At 37.8% G+C, this 19,858-nt stretch overlaps 1 protein-coding gene across 1 annotated transcript in view; it reads right to left on the bottom strand.

Moving 5' to 3' along the window:
• The window catches only part of limk2 (LIM domain kinase 2), a 55,469-nt gene that overhangs the window by 4,912 nt on the left and 30,699 nt on the right, over positions 1-19,858 (bottom strand). The window contains 12 exon segments of the mRNA XM_036598990.1: positions 180-235; positions 1,412-1,589; positions 3,431-3,496; positions 5,446-5,502; positions 8,000-8,131; positions 8,548-8,634; positions 8,973-9,032; positions 9,034-9,160; positions 9,695-9,906; positions 14,073-14,178; positions 15,910-16,101; positions 17,467-17,576. Of these exon segments, the coding sequence (XP_036454883.1) occupies positions 180-235; positions 1,412-1,589; positions 3,431-3,496; positions 5,446-5,502; positions 8,000-8,131; positions 8,548-8,634; positions 8,973-9,032; positions 9,034-9,160; positions 9,695-9,906; positions 14,073-14,178; positions 15,910-16,101; positions 17,467-17,576 (1,383 nt within the window).

Genomic DNA, 19,858 nt, shown 5'->3' on the forward strand with positions numbered 1-19,858 from the left:
AGAGTGCAGGATGAAACAAGTCTAGCTGAACATTCGGTTTTGACATTTGGTGATTTGTATAAGCCCTTTTTGAACAATCACAGTATGTAAAACAAGCTCTTTGCAGAGTGGAGAACTGAAAAAAGAAGAGAGTTGTCTTAGTAAGATACAAAGAATGCTTCAACAGGCCCACAGCTTACCTCACAGAGCACAATGCCAAAGGAGAAAACGTCCACCTTCTCATCGTAGCGTTTACCTGTTCCACACAAAGCGAGACATTTCAGCAAGAGAAACATTAAACTAGCTTAAATCACTAAGATAAACCAATGTTCATAACAAATCCAAAAAAGTGATGTTTTGGCCAAAATGAACATATTGTTCATAATATACTGTGAATATACTGTTGTCTGTATTAATAGACAAGGTTAGAGGCAGTATTAGTCATCATCATGAAGCCTGGATTTTGGCTGTATAACAGATAACAGTGTCAGAAACCACAAAAGCAAGTGTATTAGAGAACACAAAGAGGAATTCCACCGATTTGTTGAATGTTTTGCATAATTAAATGCTTCAGATTCAGAGTGGTTTTATGTGAAACGCTCTGTTCTAGAGAAACTTACGAAGTCAGACTTGCACAGTGGTGGTGATAGGAACCAGATGTCTGAGTTCAATGCCTCTAAAAGCTCTCTCACAGAAAGTTATTACATGAAATAGTTATGAATACACTGTCTAATGTCTAAGACATTAGTCCTAGAGAATATTTTTAAAAGCCATTAATGGTGAAGATGTATATGCAGACCATCAAGGGAGAACAGTCCCTAAAGAAAACTTCCTTTTTTTTTTGGATTTACCACTATTTTACTATTTTCAACATTAGGCTACATTGTATTAAAACACTACATAAAAACTCAGACACTTGTAGGTTGTTGCGGATAGTAAACTGGCTATATTTGAGTTGTAAACATTGTAATTCCTGGTTCCTATCACCACCACTGTAAAGAAATCTGAGCTGCTATGTTTCCCTACAATCAGCGATCAATCATCAAACCACTCTGACTGACTTTGCTTACATCTGACATTTGAATTATCCAAAAAAAAGTTTCAAATATTGGTGGAATTCCCCTCAACAACTCAAAGTTTGATGCAAGTGTTCTAGGCATACAGTGTGCACAGTGCCAACTGTTGGGGTGTAACCTTTCATTTATTAGGTACATCATCATCCTCGGATCTCCAGTCAAAACTAAAAAACATCTTGTCTGATCGACTAACTTTGGGGTAAGGGCAAAATTGTGTACCTTTGACCTTTGACAAACTATTCCTACAAATGTAAAACACTGTGTAACTCATTGTTGCTTTTCTCCTGGTCATGGTGGATCTACCAGGTTAGTGTTTTAATATGTTCTGAGTATGAGTAACTATGAGCTCTTCTCACCGTTTAGCATCTCTGGGGCCATCCAGTACGGGTTGCCCACGACTGTGTAGCGCTTTTTCCGGTCAATGCGGCGGAACAGCCTCTTCTTATTAGTTGGCTTGTCCGGCGGTGGCTGCTTCACCTTGTCCTCCATGACAAGTCGGGATAAGCCGAAATCCGCCACCACCACTGTGTTGTCCTAAAAGGGTCAAATGTCAGAGCGAGAGTTAATCACACTGGACACTACACTAGAGAGAACACGTAAGTGTTTTACATAGTTTAATAAAATTTAAATACAATTAGCTTATTGCAGCAAATCTGATTAAATAAATCTGATTACAGTTCTTTAGGAAATCGTAATGTATCCAGATTCAAATTTTACCACAATTCGATACATGATTCAATTATATATATTTATATGTGATTTAGAATTATTCTTACTAATACACTGACTATACAAATGACCCAGCAGCGAAATATAATTGATTACAACAGACCACACCATTTACAGATCTCAATGCCTTTACACCCCCATTAAATACTCCAATGTTCCTTTAAAATACTGACCTACTTTCACTATTTTCTAGCTTTCTGCATTCTACAAATGTGCATATCCACCATCTGAATTTCCTCACTGACTATTTGACTGCTTTCTTTCCTTCCTATTTACCAAGAATGTATGAAGTACTGTATCTATGCATGTATACCCAGCTGCCCAAACTTGGCCCATGAGGATGTTAGATTTCTCCTGCCAGAACCTGACTCCCTGACCCAGTGAACAAACATTTCAATACTACATACAGTATTATGAAGAAAGTAGAAGGCATAGATTTAACAACAATGAGTTTCTCAAAGAAATCTGCATGGATATTCATGCAATCTTAAACACATTCAGTGATGTTGAGGTCTGGACTCTGGGGTGGACTGTCGATTGATCTGAGAAAACCTGCAGCTTCTATGTTTAATTCTTTTTTTTGCCTTCTTTTGGTTTCTTAACAGCTACACATCATTTCAGACTCATAGGGTTGAGTTGTCTTCTCACAGTGGAAGGATGGACAGAAACACCTGTGTATGTTTTCAGATCTGAAGCAGCTTGATTTTCTCCTCTCTCTCAAAGACGAAAGCTTTAAGTGCTGTTTATCTGATGGAGACAGTTTTGGTGTCTATCAGGTTTTACATAGGCTTATTGTCTCTGTATCTTTTTTAGAAGTGTTTGAACTCCAGTTTGAAAACTTCTGAGTTTCTTTTTTAACTTATTTTCCTTTGACGTTTCCCTTTCTTATGTAAGTGAATTCTCTCACATCTAATGAATAAATAATTAAATAAATGAAGGGTGGTTTGATTTTACAAATTACTATATAAACACACACACACACAATACAGGATAAGCAGGTTGGGCATCACTGATGTAAACAGCGTATCAATGCTTTTTATTCAATAGCTAAATGTACTGTGGGCATTTAAACATAAAGTTTCACCGTTTTCTCTGGGTTAAAAATAGACGTCGACGAGCGAGTCTGGACACATAGTTTCCATATCAGGCACTTTCCCAAAAAGTCTGAGATTCATGAATGATTCACTCGGCATGTTTTTTCAACTCAGATTTATTCTGGTTCTTTCACACATCCACACACACACTTCCTACTGATACTTACCAGCACGCTCACTTGAGCATCAACTCTTCTGCCTTCCAGCACAACTACCAATCTCCTGAGACTGCACCCTCTCTCTCTCTCTCTCTCTCTCGCTCGCAAGTCTTGCATAACTTGTTTTTGTTTTTCACCTTCAGTCTCTGCCTGTTCTGACAAGAAGGCTAAACTGCTCGTCCCTCAGCCAATGAGCACTGGGAACGGGACACCCAATCCTCCAGCAGTAGGACAAAAACACGATTTCAACACCATCAAGGCCCCTTTCTCTAACTCCAGACACAACTACTACTGCAGCTCACACTGAACTGAAAACAAATGGAGCGAACGTTTACATGAGCGAGTGTGAATCAACGGCTCCTGCTTTAAAAAGATTTCAAAGTGAGTCACGTACCAGTTTCACCAGGCAGTTGTGCGAGTTGAGATCTCTGTGGATGATATTCATAGAGTGCAGATATGCCTGGAAGGATAGAGATCAGTGTTTATAAGTAAGGCTGGGTGATAGGGCTAAAAATATAACATCAAGGTACTAGAAGTTATTCTCAGAAAACATGATGTATCATAGCAGTTTTTTTTTAGGTTTGCAAACAAGTTGGAACATATAAAAGACACAAAAAAGCAGCAGCACCACATTTTGTCCCAAGAATAAACAACTTAGGAAGAAAACATATGAAAAAATTTGAACAAATGGTGTAAATAAACTAATGAAATAAGACAAAGGGACAATAGGACAATTGTGTGGGATAAAAGATTATACTTATTACTTTGGAGTTTATCCAAAAGTGGTTACTGTACACTGCCTGATTACAGGCTGTCTATAACTAGTCTCTTTTTTGTTCTCTACATCTCTCTTTCTGACACATGTAGCTGTTCAGTGGTCTAGAAGTACTGATGATAACCAGGATACACTCAGAAAAGCATACTGTAATGTAATTTATTACAATACAGATATCACATCATTACACTGCACAACTATATTTATAAAGAGGGCAGAAAGGAGAAAAGACAATTCATACAGAAAATTAATACAATATAGGCTAAAACATGGCTTTAAACCTCTTAAACTCCAATTAAATATCAGCGATTCTACACTTCAATTACTCATTTCCCCAATTCAATTAATAATTCCTCATAACTACACGATTTACGTATTAGTTTCAAGTAGTTACTGCATAATTCATAATACTTACTGAATAATAGTAATATTAATAGTAATCACTAATAATAGTAGTATTACTTAGTTCTAGTAGTATTCATACTTGTTACTGAATAATAATGTTAGAAGGAATAGCTGAATAACATTTGCAGTATTCATAGTTGTTATTAAGTAATAACAGCACTATTCAGTAATTACTACATAACTCCTAGTATTCACAATAATTACTGAATAACAATAATATTCATAGCAAATACTAAGTAATAAAAGCATTCATGACAGTCACTGAATAATATGAATTTTGGTGGTTACTGAATAGCAGCCTACAGTTGAATCCATGGTAGTTAATCAATAAATATAGTATTTATAGTAGTTACTACATAAAATAATATTCATAGTAGTTACTAAACAACTGCAGTGGTATTCATAGTATTTACTGAATTATAATTATATTCAAAATAATTACTGAATAATAACAGCAGTATTCATAGTAGTTACTGAAAAATAGCATTCATAGTCACTGAACATTACATTTGTGGTAATTCTTGAATAGTACCTGTACCAATTATAGTACTTATTGAATAATAACAGTAGTATTCATAGTTACTGAATAACAGTAGTTTTTTTCAATAGTACTTCCTGAATTACATTAACAGTAGTGTACTTACTGAGATTATTAACTTTTTAGCTACTAATAAGCCTGAAAATGAATAACTGATTAATAAACCTGGAGTTAGCAAATCAGCAAAGGTGTTTTAGGCTAAAAGAATGTCACTCTTCACTCAGAAAGCCAGTGGGCCCCTCTATATCCTTTCTTTATAGCAAGCTTTAAAAAGAGTCTGAGAGTAATGTATAAGCATGCGAGTGTGTTTCAGGGTTATGTGTCTGTGAATGCGACAGGTCGCCTTGGAGACAGAAAAGCTATGGGATTCTATGCTAGTAACTCAAGAGGTCTCTTACTAGACTTGTGTAGAAGGAATGGCCCTTCAAAACAGCATGAACTGAAGTGTAAAGAGAGACTTAAACCCTGTAGTGGAAAAGGTGCACTTAGCTGTAAACAAGCTTCTAAAGTATCTAAATAGATCTGGAATCCAATCTGCAAGTCAAATCTGGAATAAATATATTTATTGCGTGTGTCTGAGACTATTGGTGTAGCACACGTTTAAACTGATTTAAACTCATGCGCATTCAACAGTGATCAGTAAGCATAAAGTCACTGCCAGTCATGTAAGTGAATGTAGTCCACCACTCACCATTCCAGAAGCAATGCCTTTGGCAAAGCTAACCCTCTGCCTCCATGGGAACGGGTCCTGAAGAATGAGGGAGAAAGAGAGAAAGAAAGAATGAATAGGTGGCTTTACAAACCATCAACAATGACAGCTGCATCATGTGACTGTTCTGTTTCTCTCTGAAGCAATGACAAGAGTGCCATTACATAATCACCCCGACCCTCTTTACTCAACACAGGTGTAGCTGAACTAAAGTGAACATGTGAATTAGAGATGCACTGATATGGAGTACCTGCTTTGATTACAATAAATAATAAAACCTTATTGTTGTGGACACTGATACTGGTGACTAATGGTTTATTATTTTGCCATTTTAAAGTAGCTCAGAATTTTATAATTCACACCATAACTCATAAAGGAAGAGCAGTGAGCATAGCTAAATCAAACATCACCACTGTTGACAATTACTATTAAAAATGTACATAATTTACTTCCAGAATGACAACGAACATTAAATGTAATGTTTGGAGTCTAGCCCAAGGCCTCGTATTGCCATAGCAGTGTATGTGTGCACAGTGTGGTACGGGAAATCAAACCTCCAATCTTCTGTGTGTGGGGTGATATTATTGTCCACTATGCTCCATTTGAGCCAAAAAGAAAGGACACTCTCATTCATTAGGGTGTTCAATAAGGAGCATAATTAGTGGCTGTAATTATTGGCTCTAATTCCTACATTAGACCGATAATAATGAATACAATAGTTAATTCTGACGACTGACTGGTTGAGAAACATTCTACCACATTTTTTATCCGGCACCAGTTCATGAGTTTTTATACTGTGGATAATCATGACCAAGTTTCTACTTTCGTGCATACATAAACAGAAAACAGACACACTGGACAACTTCTATAAGATGATATTTGACCTGCAGCCCGTTTGGTCAGATTCAGAAGAGGAGTGTGACAGCAGGCTTACACCAAATTCCAAACCTGCTGTTGGCCTTAAAGGGGAATTCTACCACTTTTTCAAAATCTCTTCATAGTTCAATCGTTGAGTTGTTAACAAACTCATTGAGTAGTTTGGTTTGAAATGCTTCAGTGTAGAGAAACTTACCAACGCGGAGTTGTTTACAGTGGTGGTGATAAGAACCAGGAGTTGCAATGTTTAAAGTGCAAATATAATGATTTTATTTACAATCCAAAACCACCAGTGAACCTACGTGAGTCTTCTGAGTATTTGAATGTAACAGTGATGATGGTAAAATAGAGGTAAATCTGGAAAAAACTGAAGTTTTATTGGGGACTATTTTGCCTCACAACACCCTGCATGCCTACGAGTGTATTAAGAAAACTATATGTTTCAAGCCAAAATACTGTCACAAAACTAATGCAAAACAACGTCTCAGATATCAGCAGCATAAACATAAGGATTTCTTGTTAAAACATTCTATGAGACAGCTTTTACACGCAAACTCTTTAAACGTCTGGTTCCTATCAGCACCACCGTGAACAGTTTTGACTCGTCAAATTTCTCTACAATGGAGCATTTCACAGCAAACCACTCTGGATGACTTTGTTTACATCAACAATTGGCCTATGCAGAAGTTCTGAAAATCACCTGGAATTCCCCTTTAACTAAGCAGTTTTTAGTCCACAGCAATGGCAAATGTTGAAAACGCTAAGCTGAAGTTGATATGAACTTTTATGGCTCTATCCGTAAAAGCTATTACTTTTTGGTGGAAAGAACCGCCAATATTAAAGCACATCTGATACCATATTTGAGCATTCTTTGTTTTACTTTCTTCTTTATTCTGCAGAACTGTTGCATAAAACTCTTCAGGTTGTGTGTCATCATTATTGATATTACTGGCATTGCCAGCATTAGTGCTTTGTTTGTGTTGTACATGATATTTCAGACTCAACACACTTTAGCAATAAATAAATTCACTGCATGGCAGCAGATGGAAATAACTTTTATAACTTTTAATGGAATCAATGGAAGCTGCCATTTAAAAGCTGTTTTTAAGTGAGAGGGCTGCACAGTGGTCGACTCATAGCAACAGCAACAGGACTACGGATTCAAATTATACGGGGGTCAAATTATTGCATTAACAGCATTAAAAAAGTGACGTTCATAATTTGTTTGTTATCTCGTTATTAACGTGCTTAACACCGCTACTAAAGATAATACAGTACATACATATAGCTACATGTAGTGGCAACCTTTACTCTGACCTTCTATCTCTGGTCCTCATCTGCTGGCCATGTGGTGGAGCCGGCCACAGTGGGAGGCCAGGAAAACAACCCTTCTTTTGAACTCCCTCACCTGGAAACACTTTCTCTCCTTTCCCTCTGCATTCCTTCCTCACTCTCCCTATGCATGCATAGCTCTCTCTCGCTTTCTCTCACACTGTTCTGTACCTTCTCAATCTGCAGAGTTTACTTCAGGACATTAGAGCGAGGCAGAGACACTGTTTGGTTGAATACCAGGCTTTCTGCAGCCACAACCAGAAGCGCTTGATTGAGAATGAAGGAAGCAGAGAGAAGGAGGAGGTGTGATTTATCTGTCTGGACGTACCATGTCTCTAATGAAGTCCTTCAGTGTTCCTCCCTCAATGAACTCTGTGATCAGGTTTAGCCGCTTGTCTTTGTACAGCACGCCAATGAACTTGAGGACGTTTGGGTGATCTAGACTCCGCATCACTTTCACCTAGAGAGAAATTGAGAGAGAGGTTGATAATGTATTTAAGTTCAGTTTAGGGCTGTCACTATTAGTTCAAATTTAAAATATCTATAATTGTGCAAACCGCCAAATAATTAATGCTGATTCATCAATAAGGTACAGTTTAACATTCCAAATCAAGCAATGGAGTTTAACTGAGTAACTGAGACAGCCCTAGTGCAATTATAATCTCTTGACTGATTCAAACTAGAAGAGAACTATAACCACATTTGCTGTTTTCCATGTTGTAAAATGAGAAACTGAATCTTACAAACCCACGAAGAATCCCCCTAGATACCTTGATCCAATCTAATCCACCTAAATCAGAGCTAAACCTATAAGTCCAGCTGAACAGCAGTGGAGAACAAAAAGCAAAGGTGCTGGAGTAAAGAACACAGCCTCACCTCCTTTAGGAAGGTTTTCTGGGTTTCCTCGTCACAGCGGATGAGCTCCTTCATTACCATGACCTCCCCTGTCGCCTTATGAGTGACCTGTTCCACAACAAGTCACCAATTAGCCATTCTGATTTATATTCTTTACTACTGAAAGTGGTATTTGTGCTGGATTAGTGCAGATTAGTCTATTATTAAAACAAAAAACAAATCAATTTCCAGAGAACCAAAACTCCAGAGTGATGTACAGTCAGCATATTTGAATCATTAACCACCTGGAAATAATAGATCAACTAAAACAAGTGGACACCCCTCAATCTGTTGGGCCCCACTGACTCCTGTTATTTCAAAGGAGTCCACTGATAACAGGACTTGTGGATTTCTATCTAGCAAAGACCTCTAAACAGAAGAATGAGGTGAATCCTGAGCAGACGAACCTTAATAGCCTGGCCGAAGAAGCCCTTGCCCAGCACCTCTCCATGGATGAGGTCACAGGGGACGGAAGATGCGGTGGGAGCAGCTGGAGGAGGAGCGGAGCGACTCAGAGCGGCCGATGTCCCGCGCCAGTGCTGGGAGATCCTTCGGAGAGCCAGGACCCGGGGATTTACAGATACTGTTACTGCGCCTGCGATTTACATTAAAAAACAACCCAATCCATTACATGATTTTTCTAAAACTGAAAAATTATACTTTTAAAACTTAAAATGATACTTAAAAAAATCACTGCTAATTGGTGGGGTATAAGCTTTTATTACTTGTTAGCTACATTAGCCTCCCTAGTGCTAAACTTAAGAAACAAACTTTAAACAACAAACATGTCTTTGCTGACTGATTAGATTTGGGGTCAGAGAAAAACTGAGTGAGTTTGTATTTATAACTGCAATAGTTCTAAAATTAGTAATACTAAAATGTAATTACAGCTCACAGCGAGAAACGCTTTGTTTTTGGTGTTGTTTTTAAAAATGTACTCCCATATCATTCATCCTTATAAAATTATCAATACATAAATTTTCTATATATAATAACCATAAGCATTAAACAGACCAACTTTAATTTTAGTTAGAGTGCACCTCATCACTGATCATCATACAGCAGCTAAAGCTCACTGCACCCTAAAATACTTCTTCTGTTTGTAAATTGTCAGCTCGGGTTAACCTACCTGAGAGATCTCCTCTTCAGCGTCCCCTCATCAGCTTCCGTTCTCTCAATCACTCCGTCTGACGGAGAGGACAGCCGCAGGCGGGATGCGGCCGGGACACCAAGACGGTTGTTGGTGGAGCCCAGACGAAGCCGGTCCAGTCGCTGCCTGACCGGATCATACTCTATCAGCAGCTGCAGAGTCTGACTGGTCCGATGGATGAGGTTCTCCACCTAGATCAGCCAATCAGAGTTTGATTTTAACCTTCAAGATAAATGCTGGGTGTTTTAGACACATTTATGGAGTAACATCATGAGGTAAGGACAAAATACTCGTATTGCACTTATACTAATATATAACTGGCTTCACGTCTCTTGAATGAAGCTCATGCTAACCTTCATCATTCCAGCTTTGTTCTAACTTATTTCCATTTTATTTCGAATAAAAATTTATTTCTAATAAAAATATTTTATTTTAATTTATTTCTATTCATTTCCTGAGTTTAACCTACTGGAAGAAATAACATAAAATATACAATGTGTTATAATATTATTTATTAAAAATAATAACTGTGCATTAAAATGTGCAGAACTGTGTTCTCTGAAGAGGATGTGCTAAATTATTTTCAAAATATTTGACCAGTGGTGCCCAGATATATTCAAATAACTGTAGAATCACATGGTAGGGAGACATCTAGCTAGCAGCTGAGAACTGGCAATGACTATTAGGCACGGAACTGTGAAAGAATTTCCTCACATCAGATTAAATCCAAAAGACAGCACTGCTTACGGTGTATTATTTTTAACCAGACCCTGCACACTGTGACATTTAGCTGGTGTGGTTACCATGGAGGTTTAAATTTAACTCAGTTTTTATAAGATCTTCATACATCACTTGCAAACAAGTCACTAGCCAACATGTATCACAATGGTCTAGATGTTTCTAAACAGGTTTTTTCATATTCCTGAGAGCCTGGATCCTGTGCCAAGCTCATCTGATGATGAATGCTTTGTTTATAAATGCCACGAGCACACAGACAACATAGCAAAGAGATCACGGAAGCTCAAGCATCATTCAGCCTGTATTCTCATCGGACTGGCAAAAGAACAGGCAACAGACAAGATTAGTTCCAGCTGTCACAAAATTAAATACAAACATTCACATTTACATTATCAATGAATTGGTAGTGATTAGTTGGTAGTTTGCATGACGATAATGCATATTTTAAACTGTGCTAAAGTTTTTCTACAGTAAGAAAAATGAACCTGATGGACACATTCGCTTATATGCATTTTCCCCTTTATTAGCCCTTTATGCCAATGCAAAAAAAAAAATTAAAAATAAAAAAGGCATAGATTTTGATACCATTTGATGCAAGAAAATGCACAAATAGGAATACAAGACATCATAGTGTCTCACTTCATAGTGACTCTGATTAAACAAATCAATAAGCGCTTGCTGATCTGATCTGATCTCCACTCAGAAAAAAACACAGTGCATATGACAATAATGGAAGCCTCATCCTTATTTTATACAGTGATACACAGAAAGCCCCAATTCTACACATTGAAATGAATAGAATGATTTTATTGTGACATGAATGCAGCATGTGGTGGCAGATTTAAATGAGCAGCAGGTTTTTTTTTGGGGTCTCCATCTTTGTTGTTTTTCAGTTTTTTACATAAAAAAGTAAGAAAGTACCTGTTACCCTTTACATTATATGTAAATTTCATGATGAATGGACTAAAAGAAATGACCTTAAATGAAAAAAAGTCTGGTTCCATTGACCTAAAGTAGGTTTTTTCCTTCTCTTGTAAAGTTACCATTTTGGTTTGCTTCTGACAACAGCGATATGCTTAGTGTTTTATAAATGTATTTGAAAAAGTGTTTTAAAGACTTTTTTTATCAATAAAATACTCTTTTTTAAGATTTTTAAAAGTTAATCAGTTGTTGAAACAAGGACGCACAGCGTCTTTGATGTGAAGCGCCAATAGCTATTTGAGTGCTAACAGAGCCCCCTTTGTGGAGAATCTTCAGCCTGCTGAGCGTCAGTGATGAGCGAGTGAGTTACAAGCCATAAGGTTCTTTGCATCCAATACTCAGCAGATTTTTCTATTACTAATATTATTGACAGTGACAACTTTGCCCTTTAATTTTGTCAGGTAAAACAAGTCACCATCCAGATGTGATGTTAAACAGGAACATTAAAAGAGAAATCCATCAATTTTTCAAAATATTTGCATAATTCTGTTGAGATGTAAACACATTTAGAGTGGTCTGATGAAAACAGTTCATTGTAGAAAAAGTTACACATTCAGATTTCTTTACAGTGGTGGTGATAGGAACCAGGGGTCACACTGTCTACAACACTAATATAGCCTTTTTATTTACAATCCAAAGCCACCAGTGAACCTATACGTGTCTAAGTTTTTATATGTAATGTTGATGATGGTAAAATAGTGGAAAATCTTCTTTCTGGGGACTATTTTGCCTTACAACGGCCTTTGTGTACCCCTCCGCCATGAATGGATTAAAATAAACGGATTACCATTTTTGGCCAAAACTATCACAAAACTATCGCAAAACAAAGTCTCAGGCATCAGGCAGCGTATTCATGACCATTTTGTGTAATAATGTTCTGTGAGGGAGCTTTTAGTGGCCAATGTAAACAATTCCAACTCAGTAAGTTCCACTTCACAAAAACTACTCTGAATAACTTTGTTTACATCTTAAACATTTATTATGTAGAAATTCTGAAAAATTGGTGCAGTTCCCCTTTAACACCTACTATGATTCAGGTCTCAGGCCACTGCTTATGGGCTTCAGACTTCACTAAAACACTGCTGTTGTTTAAAAAGTTAAAGTTCTTTTGTGTGTCTAATTACATTAAAGCACAGATGTTACAGGACTTAAGTTGAGTCTGAGGAATCCAGACAGTATCTCTCTCCTGAGAAACGGTGGGAACCAAATTAGATTTGTGAATGCATGAAGAGAATGCCAAGCATTTCGACCTGAGTGACTTGCCACTCTAGACCTGAAAGCAGACCAGGCTTTCTCTCTGCCTCCCTTTCAAACAAAGACACACTCCCTCTTTCAAGTCTGAATGCGTGTGACCAGTCTGATTCAAGAAGACCTGAAAATTTAAAGGGCCCATATCATGGAAAACCCAATTTCCTTTGCCTTTTTTAATGAAAGAGTTTAATGTAGTATGTAAACACGGGTAAAGCTGCAAAATGTACAATTACCCATACAGTGTATACAGAAACAAAGCTGTAAACATGACCTGTTTTGGTTTTGTGAGGTCACAAATATCAGTGCATATACATATATTACATATATCCACTTATTCAGCCAACAGCAGTTTAGCTCCACCCACTCACGCTGAAGTTACGAGAGAGTGTTTCAGCCTGGTCTGCTTTCTGAATGAGGCAAAATACAGGGCCGCCAATCAAAACAGAGACATACATATACTTGTCTTAAAGGCACAGTAAGAAAAAGGGGCCTGTTTAATTCTGAAGGGGTAAAAAGAGGTTCATTAGCATTAAATATTAACATTACATTAAACATTAGCATCACTAACTCAAGCCAACTTAATCCATGGGCTATTAAGGCTGTTAATTTTCTGTCTTTCCAGTGATCAGAAATGATGCTGTGTCATTTCACAACGTAAGACTAAACTCTGAGCAAAGTCTTAGTGGAATGGATTAAAGGGAATCACGATCTTCATGAAAAGCACACTTTTAACAGCCCAATCATCTCTCAAAAGTTTTGGATTTCTGTAACTGGCAGCATCTACAGCACTTGATGTTTTGGCTGGGACTGTGCAACCCTGTGAAAGCTATTAGCTGGTGTAGGGAATTTTCACACTGCAGGCAGGCCTGTAGTGAATGCTCTCCGTTCCAGCATAATCACATTAACTTCATTCCTGGCTAAAGTCCCACCCAGCCCTTGACACATAGTGCTAGCATGCTAACTCATCTACTCATTCAGCTGTGGATGCTCTCCATTCTCTCTTCATTTCTAGTTGGAGTCCCCCTAGCCTGTGACACATATCCTCCACCTTCAGCAGTTCATGCTCTCTATTCTAGCCTAATTACATTTACTTCATTTTTAATTGTTGTCCTACCCAGCCTTGTACTCATTACAGTGCTAATTCACCTCCTTCTTCAGCAGTGGGTGCACTCCATTCCAGGATAATCACCTTTACTTCATTCCTAGCTGTATTCCTCCCTAGTCTTTCACACATTCATTTGCTAGCATGCTAAAATGCTAACTCACCTGCTCCACCTTTAGCAGCGGATGCTCTTCATTCCAGGCGTAAATCACCTTAAGTTCATTCCTACAGTCCTACCCAGCCTCTCATACATTACAGTGCTAGGATTGCAGCATGCTAACTCACCTCCTCCTCCATCAGCGTTCCCACAGGAAGGCCGTTAATTTCCAGGATGCGGTCTCCGACGTGGATGGCATCCCGAACCTCTGGGCTAATCAGCATCCCTCGGACCCTGAGAGAGCAGGTACGACTTTGAGAACAGAAACACTCAGCCAGGTTGTCATGCATAGCAACGCACAAGCTAAGAATGTTTACCTAAACAACCCAGGGACAGGCTTGGCAGGTTAGCCGATTACTACTGTAACATCACCATAACAGAACGACAAGCCTTAAGCTGTCCTGAGGTAATAAAAGCACAGAATGCTGCCTGGTAGATTATACATAGTAAAACTATATGTCATCAAATCGAACTGCTTGAAGAACAGATAAAACACAATTGTTGGTACAAATTCATTCCAACCACTGAACCCTGCAACCAGTTATGCAACATATAACTCAGTGTTTACAAGTGTGTGTCCATGGCAAAAGACACATCTGTGCTGTGGCTGGTTTCTGTGCTGAATGACAGAACATAAATTCCCTCTGGGTACCATTACAATTCATTACATGTTTGATATATTGCCACTGTCACAAGTTAAAATGTCTCCAGAACAATAACTTCAGAGGACAAGGAAAGAAACATTCTTTATATCTGAAGATCTTAAATCAATCAGTTTTGCACCGTTTCTATTGATTCCTTATGATATGTATGCACAATGTAAGCATCAGACTATATATATACATACATACATACACACACACACACACACACACACACACACACACACACACACACACACACATACATACACATATTTCGCTGCTGTCCGAACAAAACCTCATATCTCCAAAATGGCAACTTTATGGGAAAAGGAAAAAACATACGTTACTTTTTTTTAATTTAAGTCAATGGAACCAGACTTAAAAGTAATGTTGAGCCATTTCATTTGATCTAATGATCATGAAATTAACACACAATGTAAAGGCTAACAGGTATTTTCGAATTACGTCAAAAACTAAAAAACGGAGATACGAGGTTTTGATCCAACAGCAGTGATACATACATACACACACATATACATACATACACACACACACACACACACACACACACACACACACACACACACTACTTCTTTCACTAGCCAAACTACTACTAGCCAAAGTAACATTATTCATGCTCCTTAATGGACTGACAATAAACTGACAACCGACATTTTCAATTCTTTACTGGAAAATCAGTTGCCAGTTTAAACAGCATAAATCAAAGCTAAACTGAAAACTAAAAGTACAGAACATCCCTGGTCAAATTACATGTTTTGTTTATTTTCTAAGTGAAAATGAGTTAACACATTCTCTACAGAAAAAAAAATATGGATTTCAAACTCAAATATGGATTTTTTTCTGAAAATGAAAGTTTTAGTGCACAATTTCTATCTAGTAGTATAACATATTATAACAAATAAAAAAATAACTAATTAAATAAAATAAAAAATGTGTTTGCATAGGCCACATTTTACGTTTTATCTTTTTCCCAATATGATAAATTCTGCAAATAAACCGTAAATATGCACTAAACTTTTGCATACAACGGCAACTGCTGTTTAGCATAAATGACTCACATCATTTACATCATAAAATTGCAATACGGATCCACCATAATTAATTAAATAAATAAATAAACAAACTTATCGCCGACTGCAGATTTGGAGCAAATATCTACAGACGAATATCTTGGCTGATTCCGATCGTGCACCACAAATATAGTCTGTTATAATCAAAGCTAAACAAGCGAGTTCTGAGCGTCTTTATCAGGTGTTTTAAAGTTTATTAGTGAGTGCTGGAGGGTGAGATGAGGACTCACTCTTTGACCTGCACGCTGGCCTTGGAGCTGCTGCAATCTCTCAGCACGCTGACCGTGAAGCCTCGTTTTCCGTTGGCCGCGGCTGGCATGGACACCAGGGTGACCGTGTGAGGCAGTGAGTCTGGAGACGAGTCAGCTAAGCAACGCCTCTCCAGCATCGGAGCCAGAACCTCCTCCTTATAGCATGTGCCACTGTATACACAACACAAAGTGAAAGGAGAGACCTGAGCAATGTCAATCGTCATCATTTCAGACCAAGAAGAACAGCAGCCACCTCTCGACAGTTTACAAAATACTAACATTCCTGTCAAACATGCTTGTCAACATTGCATAGGACAAATGAAAGAAAGAAAAAAAAGACACCAGGAAATATTAACATTTCAAATACACGACTAATATATCATCTGACTGATAATATCAGCTGATACTGATAACCCATGGTTTTCTCAATATTGCACATCTTCCGACAACATGGCAAAACCATAGACATTTACATCACTGAAACGGGCCATTATAATGCATATCCTGCTTTTAACTACCTACAGCAATGCAGGCTGAACTGGCACACTAGAACATAAAACCCCAGCAGTGTTGAAAGACTAAAACATGTAAAATGCATCCAAATCTAACCTTCAACAGTAGAATATCGCATTATAACACCAAAAGATTCTTTTTCTGTGATGAGAACTAATGAAAAATAAGACAAATAATCTGTACCTACCAGAAACTGAAACTGATCTCTGTGTAGTTCAGCTTAAGTGCTACAATATTTACACTATTTAAGAATTATTCAACTTTCTGCTGTTTGAGAGCTTAAAATGACCATTCAGAGGAGTCTGTCTGTCACTGCTCACAGCTGACAACAGACAGTCACATCAGACATATAAAGCTGAAACTATTGGGAGAATAAAATTAAGATCTAAAATATAAATAAGAATTACATTAGCAAATATTTTCAGCTATCAGAACTGGTCACAGATTTTTCAGTCAGGCCCTAATCAATAGAATTCTGAGTAACAGACTAATACTAAATGGGGGTTCTATTGATTTTTCAAATATTCATATGTTGTTAGGCTTGTAAACAAAGTCATTCAAAGTGGCTTGATGTGAAATGCTCTACTCCAGAGAAACTCAGCAAGTCAGAATTGTTCACAGTGGTGGTGATTGGAACAAGACGCCTAAAAAGTTTATTGCTCCCCTTTCAAAAATGATATGAAACTTTTCATATCATTTTTGTGATTGTTTTGAAAAGTCCTCCCACAGAGAGGTAAATGCAGGGCATTGAAAGGCAAAAAAAAGTCAACTTTTTTTTTTTTCACATTTTCCACTTTATTATCCTTATAAACATACATTTGGTTGTTTTGGATAGTACATTTTTGAGTTGTATTTATTTATTTGAGTTGTTAATATTGCGACCCCTGGTTCCGATCACCACCACCGTAAAGAAATCTGAGCTTCAGATGCAGTGGACAGAGATAAGGCTGAAAATGCAGGAGAATTCCTTTCAGTGGAAAGAGAAAAACAGAAAGTGAGAGAGTGAATGCAGCATGTTCTCACCAGTAGAGTTTGGAGCGCTCCACCAAAGCGTAGGTGTCCCGCTCCTCGATCACCACCTTACAGCTGAGACACACGAAACACTCCGGGTGGTATTTGTACTCTCCAGCCACCTGAGAACACAGTCACAGTTCGGTCCGGATCAGCATCGTCCCACAGCGAGAAACAAGCTTGAAAACCCACTGCTCCCAACGGAAACCCTCTCTGAAAAGCCAGCGTGTCCCTGTGGTTGGTATATGCTGCCCTTCTGTGGAAGACGTCAGTACGAGTTGTGGTTATCCATTGTGTTATGGATGAGACAATATTCCCAATACTCCGAGGGCGTATTCCCAAGTCTAACTGTGTTCTCTGCAAGGTCTGCTTGTGTTCTGTCATTAATGCTCAGCCTCTCTCGCTCTCTCTCACCTGCTTCTGTCTGGGCCTGTCTACTGTCAGTGATGCAATGCAATCAGCACCTCCCTGTTGTCTGGATTGTTAGACACCACCCAGCACCCCCTCCCTCCCTCCCTCCCTCCCTCCCTTTCTAACACTGTTTCAGTCTCCATTTCTCTTTCAGGATCTTCCTCTTGCTCGTTCTCAGCATTCTTTCAATCAGCTTCCTTATTTTTGTAACACTCTCTCCTTCCTTTTCCACTCCAGCCACCTGTCTGCCCCTCTCATACACATTCAGCCTATATCTCAGCACATACGACAATGTAAAAGCCTTTCAGACTGTTTAAAGAAAGTTTTTATGTGGTCGCTCTTTGAACAAAATCAAAATACCAAAAATGAAACTTTACAGGAGAAGCAAAACACCTTCTTAACTGTAATGTAACTTAATGTAATACGATTTTATTCTGAAGAATTAAGGATCATTAGGCATCCAATGTTCGAGCAATGTAAAAGGCAGCTGGTGTTTTCAAAAAAAGGAATACAATAATAATAAAACTTCTCCTTTTCCAACAGAACTCCCTTCATTTATTTAATTTCCAGGAATTCACTCATTAAGTACAAGTTGTTCAAATGTTAATTTTTTTTGGCATTAAGAAACAAAAAGAAAATATATTTAGGAGAAAATTACACAGAAGCCTCAGCAATTAAATATATATTTTTTATAATTTTTTATTTTTCAGTATTTTCAGTATCACTCTTGCCTTTATTACAGCTTTTATTCTTTCAGGAGACTTGTTTCAGTTACTCATAGAAATCTGTAAGGATATCTCATGTCTCCTCTGGCCATTTTAGATGCCCATAAGAAAGAAATCTGAAAGCCAGTGTTTGGTAAGGTGTAGCTGCTTGTCTGAATGTTAGGGGAGCAGCTTTTGTTTGGAGGACTCAGCTGTAACTCGCAGGTTTTAAGACTGGGGCAAAGTGGCAGTAGGGAAAAATTAAATACGGACAGGTTTAATTTTTTACTCTGTTGTTGAAGACTTTTGTTCAATTTTCTGTTTAATAAACATTTCCTGCTTTTTTTCCTGACACTGAAAATTGAATAACTTGTGCTTAATGTCTGTTTGACTGGAAATGATCAAATTGAAAGGCTGGTCTCTGTGGACTTTTGCATAGTACTGTATTAAATTTAGCACTTTGGGAATGTGAGGTTTGATTACGACAGTGACAACAGAATTCACTCTTGGGAAAATAAACTCTCATTTCCTCAATTTCACACCAAGAACACCACTGCTCCCATTTACGACATACAAACACACCTTCTTCTGATGAAATAAGAATGATAATGCTTATTTCCTTAAACTGAAAGGATGACATACTCACACACAAACGAGACACTTAAAACTTACTTCATTTTACGTTATTATTTCTGTGAGGCAGACTGATGTGTGTTTCATGTATAAAAGCGCTAAATTAGAGATAGCATGACGCTGATATTGTAACTCTGAGTATCACTCAATACCAAGCTGTTTAAGTTTCTTTCAAACTAGTAACCAAAACCATTTAAAAGAGCTTTTTTTAAAAAAAAACAAAAAAAACAAAACGCTCTTGACTTCAGAAGAGTGCTGTTCCAGAACAGATTTGTTACAGGACGGCATACTTGTTTTTCTTTTCCTCTGATATCCAATCTAGCATTTCCTACTGATATTGGCCCAGAAGTGGATTGGATCTCATATAAACATAAATAAAGTTTACAATAGCATGTTAATAACACCCATATTCATGCAGTTCAACTGCAGACACTCAGCTAAGCAGCAGATTAGCACCTCACTGAATACCCTGACCACACACACACACATTCTTGTACATACTTCAAATGCTCCATTTGCACCTCAGCATCCAACAAACCAAGAAGAGCCAAGGTCATGATGTCTTGCCAAAACACATAGCATTAAACCACTAAAATCCAATGCAGCCCAATATATTACACAGCTGCCACTGACTCAGTGTGTTATGGAGTCTAAAA

The sequence above is a fragment of the Colossoma macropomum genome, unplaced genomic scaffold, assembly GCF_904425465.1.
Source record: "Colossoma macropomum unplaced genomic scaffold, Colossoma_macropomum, whole genome shotgun sequence".
NCBI classification, from domain to species: Eukaryota; Metazoa; Chordata; class Actinopteri; order Characiformes; family Serrasalmidae; genus Colossoma; species Colossoma macropomum.